The sequence below is a fragment of the Sebastes fasciatus genome, chromosome 23 (genome assembly GCF_043250625.1).
Source record: "Sebastes fasciatus isolate fSebFas1 chromosome 23, fSebFas1.pri, whole genome shotgun sequence".
In the NCBI taxonomy this organism is placed as follows: Eukaryota; Metazoa; Chordata; class Actinopteri; order Perciformes; family Sebastidae; genus Sebastes; species Sebastes fasciatus.
The window spans coordinates 9,852,116-9,872,701 of NC_133817.1; the positions used below are offsets into that span (position 1 = coordinate 9,852,116).

Sequence of the window (20,586 nt, forward strand, 5' to 3'; positions counted from 1 at the left end):
ACTCTTATCAACATGGGTGTGGATAAATATGCTTCCTTGCAAATGTATGTATATATTTATTAGAAATCAATTAACATAATACTGCATTTAGCATAAAAAACAGGCTCAAATCATAACATAGCGTAAGTTTAGTATGACATGGTTGGTACCAATGAATTCTTTAGGTTTTGTAGTTTCATATGATAACAGTATCTTCACTCTAGATTTAAAACGGAGCCCGCTATAACCTCCGAAAGATCAATTGCATTAATGCGTTAAAGAAATTAGCAGCGTTAAAACAAAAAAGTGTTCAGGTAGACATTACTCCTCTATATCTTTACATATCAAATAGTTGTTTGCTGCTATATTAATGCTCTGGATATCAAATTAAGCACCTTTAAACTTGGACAAAAGTGACAAACCACATTTACAAGAACAGAGAAACATATTTATTTGCAGTATTTGGCAATCAGAAGAATATTTGTTCCTATTAAAATAGAGAATCCTCCATGAATGAAAATTAATTCACTATCATCACAAAAGATGACAGAATCTTACAACACAGGATTAACTCTTACAGTACTTACAACAGATTTAAATCACTTCAACTTCAATCAATTTAAATTTGTCAAATGAACACCTGTGCTGTTTTTGTATAATGATAGACAACGTATTCTCATTACTTTATAATGTGATGTTATGGCTGTTATTAATGTGGCACTTTAAACAGCACAGCAATAGCAGCGGCAACATTTGTGGTGGATTCTTGTGTTTATAGTATTTGCACAACAGTAAGACATATGAGGGGTTTTAAAGGCTAAAGCTGACATAAGCCGTGTTTCCATTCAAATCTTTTTATGCACATTTTTGAAGTATCGCATTAGAAAAGCTGTATGGAAACGGCTAAATTCGATAGTTTACACTCTTTCTCACATAACTGATGAGCTGTTTCTGCTGTCGGCGTCTCCCCGGACATATATTATATTGTCTTTGTCTCCAGACAACATGAACCAATACTAGCTGAAATAAAACAACAATTATAAACTTGACTAATTAAAACAAATTCCTGAAGACCTCTCCATTTTTCTCTCGTAGATGGTTAGATGGCCAAGCCGACTTGTTTTGTTTCTGGTTTTTAACCTCTACTTCTTCTTCTTCTACTCCGTTTGCGACATTTAAAAAGTTTGCTTGACGATCGAATGGAAACACGACTATGATATTGTTGATTTTTTTATATTATTTCACTGCCTCAAGAACAACATGACAATTACGCCCGGGACAGACGGGGCACGTCAGCAGCGCGTGACGGCCGCCTCGCTGAACTCGCTGCTGCCGGCTCTTTCTTTCTACATAGTTTGCCTTTCATATTGACCATTTCATTTCATTATAAATGTCATGTATTTATTTTTAAAGAGTTGTCATTGTTCTTGGGACGTAACCTGAAGTAACTACAAATTCACGGCATCATGAACTTAAATTTGCATTTTAATCAAATTGTCTGATGAATATTAGCAGCTCGATAAGGCAGCTCGATAAGGAAGGTTTAACGGACCGACAACACTGAAACGGGAAAATCCTCCCACAACACACTGGAATGATCTGTTTTTAGACATCTGGTGTAAAAATATATAGAGTTGTGGTCAGAGATTAAGCCTCACGTGTGAATCATATTGACCCCCATTACAAACTACAGCTTTTAAGCTCCGAAGCAAAAAATGTACAACCTGACAAAGACTGTAAAATTGCTTTGGGTTTGTAACTCACAGGGGTAAAGAGTCGAGGGTCGGGGTCCTGGGTCTAGTCCCTGCTGCGGGGGTTATGTGGTGGAGGAGCTCCCTCCACTGGAGCTGAGCTGGGAACGGAGAGCAGCTGACCGGCGTGCATGCGTTCGTTGACGCGCAGCTGACACCCATCCTGCAGCATGCGTAGAGCTATCCTGGCGATGTTGCGTGAGTCGTCCAGCCCAGAGTGAGGACGGCCTTCGTATTTCAGACCTAACTTCTCCAACATGGTGCTCAGCTTCGTCTGTGTGCGGGGGACCTGGGGGAGGAAAACAGCTGGTTGGTGTTTTTTTTCTGATGGGGACCTTTAATTACTAATCAATTTCTTCTTTATTGTATTTGCAAGGGTTGCTGTCCATTTACTTTATTTCTATTTTTGTTTTTAATGAGTTACTATGTCCATATCTCATCTTAAAAACACAAACCTTGTAGAAGTTCCCGTATGATTTCCTGATGTTTATCCACTTCTTTGCAAAAACCGGATATCTGATCCGACTAAGCCGGCACTGGATGTTGAGGAACTTGCTCATATCCCAGGCCCTAAAGAAAATGTAGAAACAAACGTAGTGTGAGGAGGGACACAGTTAAAAACTCTGCAGCGTTACTGAATTACAACATCCTACCCGTCAGTCAGCATGGCGTATTTGTACTTTGTCCCGAGCTCCCTCTCCTGAAGCCAAGCGACGACCCGCTGAAGGACATCTGGAAACAGGTCTGCTTCATCCACCATTTTCTGCTCAACAAAACAACAGTTTATACACAAAAACTCCATTAACATCACACTGATATCAGAGAAGACACTGAGCTCAACCAACCTGTGTTATTCCTGTTAACTTCACGCAAAAGTCTGAAAGCTGTGGGTTCAACTCTGGTTTCACATATTCCTGAAAGGAGTCCACCTGCAGAAAATAAACATTTGTGAATATAAAAGTCACCCTACAGATTTAAAAGCTGAACATTTCAAAGTCAACTTACAATCTCTAAGGTGTGCGTGTTGATGAGAACCATGGGGAACTCAATGATTTCATGATGGAAGTCTGCAGGATTATCCTCTTCACACGTCGCTTCGAAGTCCACCACGCAGATGTAGTCATAGTAGGTGTCAGTTGGTCCTCCCTCAGCGGCCGTCTGCAACAGCTTCTGCTTCTTATAGTGGCTCTTCAACCTCTTCTTCATCACGTCCTTTACACCTCTATACACACAAAGAGTAAGCGCTTTAGAAAACAGTTGTTCTATGTTGTGACGCACAGTAAAGTGTATTGCATTTTTGTGTGATAGTCCAATTTATTGCTCTGATAATAAAAGTATTCTGAGTATTTTAAAGCAATCTGGTGAGAGCTTTTTATCTTCAAAACAAATTGTTTACTTTCTCTATTTATCTGTACTTATTCTGACCTTGTGCTGCAGCTGCAACAACTGAATTTCCCCACTGAGGATCAATAAAGGCTATTCTTATCTTTACTGTATTTAGGTCACTGTTACCTTGTGTATCTTATCTTATCTTTACCGTATTGGGGTCACTGTTACCTTGTGTCGAGCTGCAGGTCTGCTAACTTGATCCGAAGCTCCTCTTTGGACATGCGGTTGATGTGTCCATTAGCCAGAGAGATCTCTTTGTACACTGGATGACTGAAGTCACTGTTGGACTGAGACGGGGACACCTGAGGAGCAGATTCTTCTTCAGGACATATCCTACTGCAAGGCTTCGCCTGGAGAGGAATGATTATAATCAGTTATTATGTGTCTCAGAAACAACAACACCAAGTACTAAAACAAGCTGTAGAACTGATTTGTTTATAGAAAGGTAGAAAAGTCCAAAAATGGGTCAGTTCTGATCATCTGTAAAAAGGTACACAGGTCATGTCACTCAATATCTCTCTACCTTGACAGAAAACCCTCTTTACTTTGGTTTATAGATGGGCAACAAATTAAAGGAAAAAACAATATAAATTGTCTGAAATCACTCTTATGTTTTGTTATACTATGCTTATTATTTATAATATATTATACTATTATATAGTAGTATAGTATATATAAATATAAATGTATGTCATTAAAAAATTCATAGAAATGTCATTACAAAGTCATAAAAATTTCATTAAAAATGTCACAAAAATGTCATTTAAAGTCATAAAAATTGTATTAAAAGTCACAGTATAGTATGTCATAAAATACAAAATATTAGCTATAAATAAAACAGAATATATTCATAAAGGAAAAACAATATAAATTGTCTGAAATCACTCTTATGTTTTGTTATACTATGCTTATTATTTATAATATATTATACTATTATATAGTAGTAGTATAATATATATAAATGTGTGTGTCATAAGTCATGGTATAGTATGTCATTAAAGAATTCATAAAAATGTCATTACAAAGTCATAAACAAATCATAAAAATGTAATTTAAAAAGTCGTAAAAATGTCATTTAAAGTCATACAAATTGTATTAAAAAAATCACAGTATAGTATGTCATAAAATACAAAATATTAGCTATAAATAAAACAGAATATATTCATATAAATCACCAAACAGTAAATATAGAAATGATCCATCTACATTAGTGATGCTTAGAGATGAATACATCAATCATTATAATCCAATATAACTTTTGTTACTTGAATATTTTGATGCTAATACTTGTGTACTTTTATTTAAGTAAGATTGAATGAAGGACTTAATTGTAACAGAGTATTTCTACACTGTAGAAGAAGTAGATCTGACTAGGCCTACCTCTTCTTCCACCACTGCTAAAACATGTCTTTGTGACTTCAATTCAGTATATTATGCTTTAAATGTAACATTAAAAGGTAATCAATATAACTGTGCACCTCATGCTTGTTCACAGCAACTCAGTATGTTGGTATTGGAGCTTTTACAGAGTAGAAACTCTTTGTTTACCTCCTCGTATTTCAGTATAAATCAACAACATCATTACAAACGTGTAGCTAACATGAAGCTAAGCTAAATTAGCACCAACCTTTTCATCCTCTCTCGTGTTAACGTCAGACATCTTCACGTTGACGTCCTTTGTGTGTATGTTCTCCTTGTGCTCATCCATTTAGAGTCGAAGTTAATCCAGAAAACAAGTAAACAAAACGTGGATTTAACGTTAATTCATAAATGTTAGCTGCACATGCTAACGTCTTCTTCTTCGCTGTTCTCCTCGTTCGTGTCGCTAAGCAATGCGGCTGATAACGCTCAGGTGTTGTTATTGACGTTAAAATCAATGGAGAACGACGCGTTTAATCGATAACGTTATCGATACTAGTTGAGCGCTGGTTGCAGGTTGCAGGCTGCAGGTCTGGTCTCTTTCTCTCCTCCGCAGCAGCTGCACAAGCAAACACTACACTTTTTTTTTTTAAAGTTGGGCGGTTATGACGACTTCCGGTTTGCGCCAAAAACAAAACGGTTGCTCACGCGCGCCATCTCGTGTGGTGGATGTTACAACACAGCATGTATAATATGTCTAATCTTAAAAACATAAATACTCACTTACCGTGATTTATTAATTTGATTATTTTAACATATAGCAATATAATAATGATATATATATATAATATAACATAATAATAATAATTATTATTATTATTATTATATAACATAAAATAAAGTACATAAAGTAAATTGGGTTTTTCTGTCAAAATAATAATATAACATGAAATAAACATTATTGCAATGTTGCAGTCATGATATTTAGTAAATACAAGTGATGGAAACCATAAAAAAATAAACATGTGTTACAAATTAAAACCTTAATGACAATATGTAATTATGTATATATATATATACAAAATATAAAAAATGTCATAGTATACTATGCCATAAAAATATAAAAAAATGTCATAGTATAGTATATCATACAAATATTAAAAATGTCATCGTATAGCATGTCATGAAAATATTAAAAATGCCATAATATTCAATGTCGTACAAATATAAAAAAATGCCATAGTATAATATGCCATGAAAATATAAAAAAAATTGTATAGTATAGTATGTCATACAAATATAAAAGATGTCATGAAAATATAAAAAATGTCATAGTATAGTATTTCATACCATAATTAAAAATGTTAAAGTATACTATGTCATACAAATATTAAAATTTCATAGTATACTATGTCATACAAATATTAAAAGTGCCATGAAAATATTAAAAATGTCATAGTATAGCATGTCATACAAATATTAAAAATGTCAAAGTAATATTAAAAATGTCATAGTATAGCATGCCATGAAAATATTAAAAAAAGGCATAGTATAGTATGTCATAAAAAAGTCATAGTATATAATGTAAAAAATATTTTGTTATGTCATAAAAAGTCATGGTAGGTAGGAAACTATACAAAACCATAGTAGAGAATTGAAATGGACAGAAACAGATGCTGCTTTTACATTTTGGACCATATTAAATCATCAATACTAGTCTGACTCCTCATTCATTCATGAAGCTAGGTCAGACCCAGGTCAGACCAGGATAGGATAGTTTCCACCACGTGGCTGCTGCCTTATATGGTCATGTGGGCGTGTCTTAATGTTAAACCCCGCCCCCTGCTCTCCTCACATGTCTCTCATGTGTTCCTCTGTGTGACTCCGCCCAGCTCCCTCCTCTCATGTTATGAAAGCAGCACAGAGTGGAGGGTGTGATCATCTGAGTCCTCAGGCTGCACTGCTCTGCTAGCTGGTAAAATAACCTGTTTTATAACTCATTTTTATACAAAACAAACAGTGTGTTTTCCTTTGGTGATATCATTACATGGTGCATGCTTTGTCTGTGTCTTTTGTATGGTGTGTAGTCATAGTATGATATAAAATGCATATATATAACATGTTAACATAGCATGTACCAGGCAGCTGTCAGGACACAGTGTTCCCTCTGTTTGTTCCTGCCTCTGAATACTGAGGACAAAAACATTATTACTCTTGATTCACAGACATGTACTCCACTATAAATGCGCTGCTATCTTTATGTATATGCTGTTATAGGCTTGTGTATTGTAGTGACAGCATGCATGTTGACCCTGAAAACACATAGTAGTTTTTGTGGTTCTGCAGAGAAACTGGTCTTAAATTATACAAATCATTTTTACTTTTAGCTATGAGTGAAATGTTGAATTAGAGACCCACAATAGACCTGTTTTTGTCTTTTTTTAGGGGGTATCACTGTAAAGCTGAGACTCTTGTGGATCCAATGAGCCCAACTGTATTCATGTGTGATGTCCCCATTGTAGACATTTCATTGTACTGAATTTGACTTTGCTGTATACAATGACCTGTGGTGACCTCTAGGATAATCACAGCCTCATGAAACTGTACAACCACAAACTAGAGACCTAGAGCATTCAGAGGATGGATGGCTTTCCTAGGTAGATTGACAGTAAGGGGGTTTCTGAGCAGTTTACATAACAGAAATGCTCGCCATCTAATCGCCGAAAAATGCAATTCTTGCAGAAATCTCAAAATGTCAAAAGTTTTTGAGACCAAATCACAGCATGGCTTTTTCTATGGTGTTCCTCAAGGTCTTGGTGTCTTAATGTGGTATTTTGGAGGGATTATTGATCATTTTTATGAATTCTCGAGTGGTAAAAAATGGTTAAATTTAGCTCCAAATCTGTGTAACAAATAGTATCAACGCAAAAATTGCTGCAACAACTTATGAGACCTAACAGAACATGGGGATGGACATCATATACTTAAATCATAATATTCTAAACCCTTATACACTTAAGATTTTCTTTATTTATGACTAGAACAACTTGACACACAATGCTGACCTGCATCTCAAATTAATCTTCAGGTTCCCAGCTTTCAGATGATGTACAACACTTCTATGTGACATCTACTGTTGACCTGCTATCTCCCCCTAAAGACCCCTGTACACCCCTAAAAAAGACTAAAATGTGTCTATTGTGGGTCTCAGACTGTACTTATATAGATGTTCTTTGTCCTCCATGCAGATCTGCGATGCTTCGTGTCACCACCGCGTCACTGTGCTCCTACTGCCAGAGGATGAGGCTCCTCATCCCTCCCTCTGCGTCGGCCTCCACACTGTCGTCTCCCAACAAGAGACTGGAGAACCAGCTCACAGTGGACTCCCTCTATCAGCTGTCGGTGGACATCCGAAAGGTACGCAAGTTCAAGGGCTGGGTTCTGTCCGAGAACGCCGCGTACGTGTCCGAAACCGCCGACCTGCTGAGGGACATGGGCGCAGACACAACCGTGATCGCCCGAATCCTGGAAACTCACCCCGAAGCCGTCCTGTGTCGGCCGGAGGACGTGGCCGCCCAGCGAGAACTTTGGTCGACCGTGTGCCCCAACAAGCGCGAACTGATGAGCATCATTGAAAAGTTCCCAGCTTCCTTTTTCACATTGACTCACCATAGCAACCAGCGGGCCAACATCCTTTACCTGCAGACTCTCCGCCTCAGCAACAGGATCATCGGCAAGCTGATGGCCAGCGCCCCGCAGAGCTTCAGCCGACCCGTGGAGCTGAACAAGGAGGTCATCCACACTCTGAGGGAGACCTACCTGGACCTGGGCGGCGACGAGGGCAACCTGCGCATCTGGCTGCAGAAGCTGCTGAGCCAGAACCCGTACATCCTGCTGAGACCGGCCGAAGCCTGGAGGGACAGTCTGGGCTTCCTGAGGGAGCAGGGCTTCACCACGGAGGAGCTCCTCACCTTGGTGTCCAGCCTCAGAGCCTCCATCGCCGAGCTGCAGCCGGACGCCATGCAGCAGGCGCTGGCATACGTCGGGGACGCCTTCGCCTGCTCCAAAGATGAACTCAAGCAAATAGTCATCCTCTGCCCGGCCATTTTGTACTACTCCTTGCCCACCCTGGCGGGGCGGTTCCAAGGACTGATGGATGTCGGCGTGAGCATGGAGCAGGTGAAGGAATCTCCAAACGTCATGGAGCTCACCACGCAGATCGTCCTCTATCGCATCCAGAAGCTGGCGTCCTACGGGTACGACGTGCGCTCTGGCAGCCTCGACGTCATTGTGGGAACTAAGAAGGACTTTGAGATGAGTTACGCCAAGCTGCACCTCAGGCAGCAGCGGCCGCTCTTCAACCCCGTCGCTCCTCTCAGATCTGCTGAGGAGTGAACGTCACAATATGCAGTTATACGGGGAGGAAATAATGTTTTATGAATGCTTTTTGATGCTGGTTTTGGGGGAAAGGGTTCACAGCTTCACCTTCGTGCAATTGAAATACCAATCCTTCAGCAATACAGAACTTGTAGTATCGAGAACTGTACTATGAAACTACTACGTTTCAGCCTGTGGCCTTCTTGAGGATTCTCTGGTCTCAGCTGAGGGCTACGACACTGTGACTGTTTTAAAATCGGTTTGGAAATCAAGATTTACTACTGTAATGAACAATGCTTGTCGTTACTGATCATAATGAGCAATAAATGATACGTTTAAAGTTGTATTTGTATGTTTTTTAATTTCATTTTTAAGTGTCAAAAAGCTGCTTTTCTTCTCAGAGCAAACTGTCAATGTACACATGTACTGTACTGCATGTTTTGATGTGTACAGTCTACCAACAGTGCAATGGCATTACTGATTCATACTAAATCATTATCACAAGTTGCATTTAAATGTTTTTAAGAGTAAAACCAGAAAGTCAAAGCAATGAAGCTTTTACATTTTGGGCTTTAAAAAGGTAACATTGCATCAATACAGATCCATCTTCCAACTTCATGGTCGGTGTCAGGGGTGGGTCGGACTTGTAAATTTAACACTAACCTAATTTGTGGATCCTTCTCTTACATGCTAGCTTGTGTTAGCTTATAGTTTAGCTTCAACACAGACAGAAGACAACCAAGATGAAGCTGAGGGGTCGTGAAGAAGACAAACATGCTTCTGTTACGCTAACAAATTGACAAGGTATTTTTTGGACTTTTTAAATCATGTTTTTTTCTTGTGAAATACTAGACCAATATCCAAAATACAAAAATATAATAATATATTATAATTTAACTGTTTTAGAGCTGCAATTAACGATTGTTTTCATTGTCGATTAATCGATTTGTTGGTCTATAAAATGGTGAAAAATGTCGATCAATGTTTCCTAAAGCCCAGGATGACGTCCTCAAATGTCTTGTTTTGTCCACAACTCAAAGATATTCAGTTTATTGTCATAGAGGATTAAAGAAACCAGAAAATATTCACATTTAAGAAGCTGGAATCAGAGAATTTACTTTTTTTTTTTTTTTTTTAATTACTCAAACCGATTAATTATCAAAATAGTTGGCAATTAATTCAATAGTTGACACTAACCGATTAATCGTTGCAGCTCTAAACAGTTTTCAACACTCAAGATTTAAAGAATAGCACAGAAACCATTTGTATATTTAAACCAGTTTTAATGAAACAAGCACATTGAGAAGGAACAAGACGCCAGTGAAGCAGTTCTCTCAAGTGGTACATTTAGTGTTGACAGCATGATATAAGAGTCTGTATTCCTGTCGCCTTCTCTCTATAACCTTTGACATTGATAGTTAACGTCAGACTGATATTGCCTCTACAGCGGGACGGATTAACATGAGTCCACTAGTACTGAGATGGAGAGAGAGGGAATGATTAAAACACTTGTGTTGATGGATATCCTGGACAGGGAGTGCAATAAATGAGGACAGGCAGGTGCATTAGAATAGATAGAAGATTTATCACCTTTTTTATCTGAATGGACGGACTATAAATGTTTTTTATTTTTATTGAAAATCTTCCAAAAAACAAAAAGAAATATCCATCCACAATTATTTTTCATATCAAAAATATATCAATAGGTCTATATCTACACAAAGAGAGAAAACACACATACAATATTAAAATATGTACAATTTGTATGTGAAATTAGCAAATTCATTATATACACAAGGACTTTTAGTCCCAGCAACATTAATCCAAACATGAGCACAGTGTAGCAGCTGCTCCGGTGACGTCAGCGCTGGCCGGGCGGCGGTGCAGTCCACATGATAGTAGATGATAATATACAGTCCCGTTGCTGGAGAAACAGGTGCGTGTTTGTGTGTGTTTGTGTTTAAAGACCGCTCCTCTTGAAGTCGTGTCCGTGCAAATAGTGTAGTGCGGTAACAAAAAAAGCCTCAAATGTCCATTAAGTGCTGGCTTCTTTGTCTGCAGACGCTCCTGTAAGGAGACAGAAAGGACACACACGTTAACGGACGATGGAAAATATGTTTAATAAATGCACTTTAAGCAATTAACTCGTCACTGCTGATAAATGCAAACTGGACAGATGAAGATATGTTAACTTAACGTGATCAATTTGGGAAAAGGAAAATACTGTTGGTGAATTTTGAACACATTAATTCAGCCATTTAATATATAAATTAGAGTATTAAAGGATAAATCCTAAAGAGGAGCCCACAAAAACACCATTTCTACATCAATTACCTTGAATACGACACGTTTTGCTTCATAATATCTGACTATATGATCATTAATGAGGAATTTTCTTGGTTTATTCATATTTTGAGGTATTCCTTTAAAGAACAGGTGATACTCTATATATTTCTAATTGTCAACAAATCCCATGAAAAGACCAAATTTAGACCGATTTAAGAAGATTTTTTTTTTTTATTTCAACTGGACTGAAATTTCAGCAGGAATAAGTTTCTGACTAACCTTCTAGTGGATGCTTTGTCTCTGGACTTTAGACACTTTGCCACTCCCAGAGTCCTCGCTGTGTCGTTTGCCACTGGACAGAGTGATGAAATGGTGTTCAGGTGCTGAGAAAACAAAACAGAAAATACAGTTTTATCATCTCTGTCACTCACTAACACAAAGGAGGCATAGCGGAGGATAAAGGACTATGAAGTACGGTTGATACAGGCTGGTGCCATGGAGGACTTTTCATCCAAACAAAAGATCAACTAAAGTCTTGAGTCTTGACCCCCTTTTTATATATAAAAGCATATCAGTTCTCACCTTTCTGAAGTGCAGTAAACTGATGTGCGCCTTGGGCGTAAGACATCATACTAGTGCTGGTGCCTGCATAACCTGGAATTCAAGCAAGATTCAAGCATTAGCAGAGATATAAGGGTGAAAATACAAGGAAACACATGTGGTATAAAGTGTCTTCAGACAAATAAAACGGGTGAATTAAATGTGTTAGTATCTGAGGTTCCTCACCTTGCTGGTGTGTGCCGACGCTGGTTTGATGATCACCCTGCCGGTACATCATGACGCTGTTCTGCCAGTCTCCTTGGGAGTGAACCGGCATCTGATAGCCTGTAAAAGCAACACAACAAACTTTACCTCCTGAGACTAGAGACGAAGTCATGAAGAACGCAGAAATACTACAGGTATGATGACACTCACCAGATGGAGCTGCAGCGTTGTGTGCGGCCTCAGCAGGGAACCCCATCCCGTCTGTGGACATCTCGACGTGACCGTTACCGTTAGAGGTGGGCGGAACTGACGGAACTGTAGCTAAAAGGCCTACGGACAAAGACAATAGACAGTCAACACTTTAAACTTAACTTAAAAGTTAAATAACTTTAGATAGACAAGATCACACCAGCTTCGTATTAATATTACAGATGTGTGTGAGGAACGTCTCTATCTGTATGTATTGTTGTGTCCTTACCGAGGCCTCTGTAACAGGAGAGCTGCTGGTAGATCTGTTTCATTCGTTCGATGTTGAGACGACTGGACTCCGCGTGGTTCACCATGGGTTTGGGGTAATGCACTCCAATGATACATTTGGCTGTCTTCTGCACGCTCTCTGGAGCGTTCCAGGGATCGTAAATATACTTGGCTGGAAACCCTCTCAGAATGGGCAGGTAGCGCCTGAGTGAAGACATGGAGAGGGTTAGTGAGTATGTACTTTGTTGTTGTGGTGACAGTTTAGCATCAGTAGCCATCGATATCAATTGAGCCATGATTTTAGCATCCCAGCACGCCATGCAATGAAACGGTTCCCACGTGCACTGCATACCGTATGTAATCTCCATTGGGGTCGGTGCGTCGGCCGAACCCCACGGGGCAGTAGCAGTGGAAGAACTGCTGGAAGAAAGAGCTGCAGGAGAGCCACATCCAGCTGCCTGCATTCACACTCCAGTCTGCATCCAGCAGCAGCTCCTCGAACACCTGGAGACACAAACAAGCCTCGTGTTAGCTCAGAAACACCAGTATTCAGTTTTAATACTTAACTATTTTAATCGTTTGAGAGCCCTAATAAAAATGTATATGAACTTGGAACATGGTCTACCTTCATGCCCTCCTCCCAGCCGATCCACAGGTCTCCTCTGGTCAGGAAACAAGCCACTGCGTACCTCGCCAGGTGGTGTATCCAGCCCTCCTGCCTCAGCTGCGTCATGATTGCGTCGATCCACGGGAAGCCCGTTCGGCCCTCCGCCCACTTGGCCAGCGCCTCGGGGTTGCGGTCCCACGGGATCTGAACGCAGATGGGGTTGCTCTCCATCTTGTCGAAGCAGGGGTTGTTGGTGGCCGCCGTGTAGAAGAACTCGCGCCACAGCAGCTGACCGTAGAGGGAGAGAGGCGGCGAGCTGTTCTTCTTCACCTTGAGGGGTTGGAGAAGTGGCAGAACACGTGTTAGTACCTCGGGAAGTCAAACTTATCATATACAAAGAAGTGGCACTGGCACGTCTGTTGACATACATCAGCTTTTAAACTGGAGGCAGCAGTTCCTCTCTAATTCAGCTACATAACTACTGCACATTTTCCTTAATAACACTTTATATTTCTTGACTGTGAACATTTTCATTGGAGTCTGAATATACAACATCACACCTGAAGAGGGAGCCAGCGCAACAAAGCAAGACTGAAGTGGACAATTCATCTTAATACAGAATAAATAGGGAGCCACAGTAGATCAACCTCACACATGCTGCAGAGGAAGTTAACCTGACACCTGGAATAAATCTGACAAACTCGTTGACATTTAAACGACTGAATTGGCCCAAGTATAAAAGGCTCCACTCTTTCCCAGCGGCAGTTATTTCCGATTGTTACAAACTAGAATCGTTCATGTGAAAGAGGTGTTTGGTGACGTACCTTCTTGTAGAGGTCGGTGAGTTTGAAGTAGAAGAGGCGACAGGAGAGGCAGCCGAAGCGCAGGTACGGGCTGAGGCCCGTCGGGCTGGCGAGCAGCGAGTTGGCGTTCATTCTGGGACGCTCAAAGTTGGCCACCCACGCCTGATGGAAACACAGTCACATGGTCAGATATAGAAATGCGTGACAGCGTGGTGTTGTGTCACAACATGGGGCTGTTTTCTCTCAATAGTAGTTAAATAAAATGCTTTTTTCTTTTAAAAATGACGAGACAGTAGGTCGGTAGGATGAGACTGACCTTCCTCTCCAAGTGCCTCTCGAGTCGTGTGAGGGCTTCGGTCTCTCCTCCCGGCCACACGGCTGTGGACAGACCTTCAGTATCAAAACCTGCAGGGATCACATTAAAAAACACATTAATACTCAGCCTATAATGTTGAATTTCAGCTTGGAGTATGTGTGGTCATCATGCTTTATCTCAGGGATCTCCAACCTTTTCTCCAGGTTTATAAAGTGATTTTGTGTTATCAAATGTATGTGCATATTCTTTGAACCTTTAGCGAGCCACTCGGGTAAACGGATAGCAATCTACTTGTTGGAGACCCCTTATTTATCTGAATCCAAACTACTGATGTGCTCACTCACCCAGCTCCTCCAAGGAGGGGACGCCAAACTTGTCATCGTGGTCGTCGGACAGTGGCGTCCTGCATTTCCCCATGATGTCAGCAGTGATGGACTCTGCGGGCATCTCCACCGGCTCCATACGACTGATGAGGGTCTGGAACCGCTTGTAGGTGAGAGGAGACTGACCCCCGTTTAACTCTATGATCCTGCAGGAGGGAAATGAGCACGCAAAGAGTCAAATACCTAAAACACAATAGATTAATAGATGGCTGTAAAGCAGAAGTGGGAAGGGGACTCACTTGTCCAGGTCGTAGAGCGTGTGGGAGATGCGAACTGTCACCTCTACTCCGGCCTCACAGGCCAGCTTCTTAATAGCTGCATCTCGTTCTTTCCCAAAGGGCTCAGAGTCGTACTCATAAGACAGACGAGAAATGTTCCATTCCTGGAGGACCGGGAGGAAACAAACGTTAGCTACAGAATAGAATACAACACCATGTTTTAAAGTGTCTTCCAGCTTCATGTTTAAATGAGAGCTCACCTTGAAAAGTCTGGGAAAGACATCGGTGGGTTGGCCTTGGATCACGAACAGTCGTGAGTTGAGCTTACGGAGGCTGGAGTCCAAGTCCTCAAGACTCTGCAGTAAGAACCTGGAGGACGACAGGGAGGACAAAGAAAGAGTGGTTAAAACATATATACATAATATACAGATATTCGCAAACGTGACAATGTCTTGAACTCTCATGATGTTGAAGCTGGAAAAAAGGGACATTGTGTTACTTTCAATCAAAGTTAAAGGAGCTGGGAGAGAGAGAGAGACTGAAAGGAACATTTGTATTCCCTTCACTCCACTGAATCTACAAGCATCGTGTGCGTACGTGTTTGTGACGACATGCTGTGAAGTGAAAAGTGTTTTCGTAAATGCCCAGTCGGGAGGATAATGTGTCCGCCAACAAAGAGGTTGAACAATGTGAGTGGAGCAGGTGTGTGAGTCAGCAGAAACATCTGACCAACATTATGTCTGTGAGCCACGGGAGGGGGACACAGGAGGACAAACCACCATGGTTACATAACAAGTGGGAACTAGACATTCTGGACAGCTATTAAAGAAACACATCAGCGGGGGACACTCTATTGTGACACTGCATGACCGGCATTGTATCCCTTAAAGGCTGAATCACACGGACAGTGGATGAGTCGACCAACCTACATCCACACGTGTTTAATCATGACTGTATGTGACGTCAAACCAAACATACTGACCAAACGGAAGCAAATGTGATCAACGGAAACCTTTTTTTTACCAACAGAACAAAGTAATAATACTCTATTATATAATTTGTACTGTGGCCTAAAATAAGATCTGTAAACATGAGATGACACACTGCCCCACAGGTCCACACTTGCGTGGAGGCAGAGCAGCAGTAATACGCAGCTTCCCGTGCTGTTGCTATAGGTACCAACGCTCGTAGGTGGAGGCTTCCTGTATCATCCAGTTCTAATTGTGTACTCGTATGAAAGCCAGGTGGGTGCTGTGAATACCAAACACTCACTCTCCTTTTTAGCACCACAGTGTCAATACTTCTGTTATTATTCTCTGATTCATTTTGTAGGCAATAGATCTGAGTGAAAAGCTTTCGAAAGCGGCCGACTAAATTATAAATGATCTGGATTAGAGGCCATGCATAATATAAGGTTAGGGGGTGGAGAGAGCGTTGTGCGTACACTGATATGGATCAAGATTTAGAGCAATCTAGCCACTCCAAATTGAAAAGACTCAGCAAGCACAATGTGTCATTGATAAACAGCACACAGCGAGCTACTGTTATGCAACCAGGTCCTTCTGTGATGCTGTGTCTGTTTTACATTATACTTCCTAACAGGGTCGCTCCCACATCGTCATGAACTTCTTCCCCTTGGAGTAAAGGACTGTCGTGATCTCGGGGCCACCTTGCATAACCTGTTTAAAAGCGTTTGATATCAGATGAAAGGAGCTTCGGTGGCATCGGTTGCGCTGCTCACGAGAGAGATAGTTGGGGTGTCTTGCTGCAGCAGGAGAGGAAAAGTAGGTCAAACAGACGAGAAGGGTGGAGGGTTCGCCACTAACACACTGACCTACTTGAGCCACGTGCAGAGATATTAGAATATTTTTTAATAATTTCCCATACATATCTTTAAAATCAATACAATTTGATCACAAAAAAGAAAGGAGGACAAGGCTACGCAATACTCCACAAACCGTAATGTCCTTGCTCTTATCTCCGTCACAAGACTCAGACAGCGTGCCCTCATCTGGCACTCATACAAACAAGTTCAGGGAATGTCACTTATATAAAATTCAACATCCAAAATCTCTTTCTGACCTCCAATCCAAAGAGTTCAGACTACGTTCCATTACGTGGAAAGAAAGCAAAGAGATTAAAACAAAGCTTGTTAATGTTGTATTCTCAGCTCTGCCAGACGGACACTAATTAAGTCTGAGACATTTCCTTCTTTCTTTCCAACACATTAGTCACTCAGGATATTGGTCCATTGCTTTTTGTTTTGAGTCTGTTACTCATCTCTTATGTGAATTTTTAATGTTGTTTTTATCTGTTTGCTGTTTGTTATTTGTGCTTTTATGTGGGAAACTTTTATGCTGCTGTTTTGGCCGGGACTCGCCTGGAAAGGATATTTTATCTCTCAATGGGATTTGTGTTGTTTTGTTTGTTTTATTCTGATTGAATTGTTCTTTTTCTGTTTTGAATACCTCATTTTGACTGATGTGATCAAGATGTGTATGGTATTTATGTTAAACATTACAGTCAACACATCTCAAGGACACATCTGCTGTAAACAATAAGTGTGAAATGCTGTTATGTATTACATACTTTCTATATCTGATATGAAATGTGCTTATCTGTCTGAGAGATACTGCAGACACTTCAACAATGCAGTGTTTTGTAATAGACTGGGACAGGTGTCAATGAACAACAAGCTTAACAGATGATATATAGCAGTTAAAATATACTGCAATAAAGAGTGAAACTACATTATCATCAAGGGGTTGGGGGGGGAACAATTACTTTCATTGTCAATTAATCTGTTTGGATTAATAATTTAACTAAAAACTTATGTAAACAGACTATTAGACAGATCAGAGAGCCCAAGGTGACATCTTCAAATTGCCTGTTTTATCTGACCAACACTGATAACCCAAATATATTCAGTTTGTTATCATATAAGGCACAGATAAGCTGCAAATCATCATATCTGAGAAGGTCGGAAGCAGCGAAATGTTTGGCCTTTTTCCTTGAAAAGTGACTCAAATTTATGAATCTGTTATCAAATTAGTTGCAGATTAATTAATGCATGCAATTGAACTGCATTTGTGGGTGCACAAAATGTGCATTTTTGGATGTCATTGCCCAGTTGCATGCAATTGAACTGCATTTTTTGGGTGCACAAAATGTGCATTTTTGGATGTCAATTGCCCAGTTGCATGCAATTGAACTGCATTTTTTGGGTACACAAAATGTGCATTTGTTTTGGGTGTCAATTGACCAGTTGCATGCAATTGAACTGCATTTTTTGGGTGTCAATTGCCCAGTTGCCTGCAATTGAACTGCATTTTTGGGTGCACAAAATGTGTATTTTTGGATGTCAATTGCCCAGTTGCATGCAATTGAACTGCATTTTTTGGGTACACAAAATGTGCATTTTTTTGGGTGTCAATTGACCAGTTACATGCAATTGAACTGAATTTTATGGTGCATAAAAATGTGCATTTTTGGATGTCATTGCCCAGTTGCATGCAATTGAACTGCATTTTTTGGGTACACAAAATGTGCATTTTTTTGGGTGTCAATTGACCAGTTACATGCAATTGAACTGCATTTTTTGGGTACACAAAATGTGATTTTTTTGGGTGTCAATTGACCAGTTGCATGCAATTGAACTGCAAAAAAAAGCAATGCAACTATGGCACATGAGTAATGAGAGATGAAAGCATCCAGATGTGCATGGATCACAGTGTGTATTGTATGCATACTGCGTGTTAAATGGGGTTTTTCCTCACCTCCACCTGTTGATCCCAACGTTGGAAGAACCAGCGAACCAGGGGTCGAGGATGTAGACGCATCGGACGGTGTCGGCTCCCTGCAGAGATTCCTTGAGGGACGGGTTGTCGTGGAGCCGCAAGCCCTTCCTGAACCAGTGGACGGTATTAATGACCATTACTCAACTGGATGAGTCCTTCTTTAAAAATGTGCAGTCCTTTTCTTGTTGTGTGTGTGCTCACTCCTCTCTCTTAATCTCACTGTTAGTAATAAAACAATATATATATCCAAGAGGAAAAAAAGTGCAATATTACTGAAGAAAGTTGCTATTTTAACACACAAATTTCCAGTCCAAGTTGGTTTAACCTTGCTCTAACAGCACCTTCTCCATGATGGTGAAATATTGAAAAACAGCTGGCTGCTGAACCATTTGTGCAGGAGCCGGCGGCGTTAGGACCCGGCGTCGCTGAGGCTACTGTAACCTCGTTTCGTATTGTATAACTTCTTATTCTGACAAAGATTGTATAATTATACAATATATAAAACACTATAAGTATAAATACACTCTGCAAACACTAGTTAAAGCAGTGTAGTAGTAGTAGTAGTAGTTACAGTGAGTAACTAGCCTGAAATATGAAGGTTAACGAGCAGAAGTTATGTAAAAAAGCAAGTTTTGTTGAAAAAAAGCGTCTAAATTCGCTATATTATATAAAATACTCGACGCAATTCAATCAAAACAAATGCGTGGATGTTAGAAATCCGTTGTAGTCTTGTATGAGTTGCTTTCCGTCCGGTCCACGGGGTGTTTTGAGTCGCTATGTGAGACAATTGTCCTCTGAATGTCCAAGAATAAGCTGCTCAATGTCCTAACCACTGTACCTACTAACTAAAGCCCCGCCCATACGATGACGCCTACAAGCTACGACTCCGCCCATATGATGACGCAGAGCTCTGTGATTGGCTGAGCGCTGTGTGCGTTCTCAGAGAGAGCACGTTTTTGCAGCGTGCTTTCTTCAAGAGTAGGGACACAGCTTGCAGGGAAAAGTTTACGTACTTGATATATTGCTATATTATGACACATTATAGTTAACAAAACACCTTCCACATGCTTGCAGGCTACTTCAAGAAGCTCTGCAAAAAAAATATCTAAATAAAACTTAAAATTAAGTCCATTTTCCACACTTACAAGAATAACAACAAGTTAATAATAAATAAATATATAAATAGTTGCATAAGATGCCCTTCCTTCAAGATCTGAGACAGCTTACAGGGAAACGTTAACATACTTCAGGTAATATTACTATATTATAACTATAATAACAAAACACCCTTCACATGCTTGTAGGCTAATTCAAGAAGCTCTGCAAAAAAAAATCTAAATAAAACTTAATTTTCCATTCCATTTTTTTGCTTTACTACTAGAATAACAACAAGTTAAAAATAAATAAATATATAAATAGTTGCATAAGATGCCCTTCCTTCAAGAGGAGACACAGCTTACAGGGAAAAGTTAACATACATGAGGTAATATTACTATATTATGCCCCATTATAGTTAAAAAAAAACACCTTCCACATGCTTGCAGGCTAATTCAAGAAGCTCTGCAAAAAAATATCGAAATAAAACTTAAAATTAAGGCCGGAAGTCCATTTTCCACTCCATTTTGTTGCTTTACTACAAGAATAACAATTGAATAATAAATAAATAAATAAATAGTTGCATAACATGCCCACATACACTTTGCAAACATATAATTGGTGTTATATTTGATGCTGTGATAACAGCGAGGCTGCAGAGCCCTACAGAGCCAGCTGTCTTGTTTACCGTAAGAAGTACCCGGATGAGCACATGAAGTCTGGCATGAGAGGGCGTTCGCTGGTCACGCGTCTGTGTGCGTGTGTGTCAGTGTGTGTCATAGTAGAGCTGTAGCCTAGTTGTAGCTTGAGGTACTTCACATTGAACCAGTTTATTTTGCCCCACTTGCAGACAAGAAATCAGCTGCAAAGTTTGTTTAAAAACTGATAAAAAGCATGCACTGTAAACAATTGCTGTTCATTTAACGCAGGATTTCAACAGTATTAACCTGTTATTGCTAAAACAGTGCTTTACTGTTAATACAA

General features: G+C 40.0%; 3 protein-coding genes across 5 annotated transcripts; 1 reads left to right on the forward strand and 2 right to left on the reverse strand.

The window, feature by feature from the left end:
• Window positions 1-405: 405 nt before the first annotated feature.
• On the reverse strand, window positions 406-5,140 carry eri1 (exoribonuclease 1). 3 transcript variants are annotated; one of them, XR_012592705.1, is made up of 8 exons: window positions 4,747-5,140; window positions 3,288-3,469; window positions 2,736-2,952; window positions 2,576-2,659; window positions 2,384-2,493; window positions 2,186-2,300; window positions 1,282-2,019; window positions 406-882 (listed from the first exon to the last, which is right to left on the reverse strand). XR_012592705.1 is itself a non-coding variant. In XM_074625868.1 (7 exons), exons 1-7 carry the CDS (start codon window positions 4,825-4,827, stop codon window positions 1,777-1,779), a joined length of 1,032 nt encoding a protein of 343 aa, XP_074481969.1. In that variant the 5' UTR covers window positions 4,828-5,140; the 3' UTR covers window positions 406-1,776. The 3 variants fall into 3 exon arrangements, 1 of the variants encoding a protein (XP_074481969.1); XR_012592706.1 differs by having other exon boundaries at window positions 1,271-2,019; XM_074625868.1 differs by having other exon boundaries at window positions 406-2,019.
• A 1,180-nt stretch (window positions 5,141-6,320) lies between these two features.
• LOC141761973 (transcription termination factor 2, mitochondrial-like) lies at window positions 6,321-9,199 on the forward strand. The gene is made up of 2 exons (XM_074625675.1): window positions 6,321-6,453; window positions 7,727-9,199. Exon 2 carries the CDS (start codon window positions 7,734-7,736, stop codon window positions 8,871-8,873), a length of 1,140 nt encoding a protein of 379 aa, XP_074481776.1. The 5' UTR covers window positions 6,321-6,453; window positions 7,727-7,733; the 3' UTR covers window positions 8,874-9,199.
• Window positions 9,200-10,117: 918 nt separating this feature from the next.
• On the reverse strand, window positions 10,118-19,354 carry LOC141762044 (cryptochrome-1-like). Its single transcript, XM_074625866.1, has 14 exons — window positions 18,487-19,354; window positions 14,971-15,079; window positions 14,732-14,874; window positions 14,454-14,638; window positions 14,110-14,198; window positions 13,815-13,955; window positions 13,009-13,320; window positions 12,736-12,887; window positions 12,385-12,587; window positions 12,117-12,236; window positions 11,928-12,026; window positions 11,724-11,795; window positions 11,421-11,524; window positions 10,118-10,922 (listed from the first exon to the last, which is right to left on the reverse strand). The coding sequence occupies exons 1-13, from the start codon at window positions 18,642-18,644 to the stop codon at window positions 11,424-11,426; spliced, it is 1,884 nt and encodes a 627-aa protein (XP_074481967.1). The 5' UTR covers window positions 18,645-19,354; the 3' UTR covers window positions 10,118-10,922; window positions 11,421-11,423.
• Between the last annotated feature and the right edge of the window lie 1,232 nt (window positions 19,355-20,586).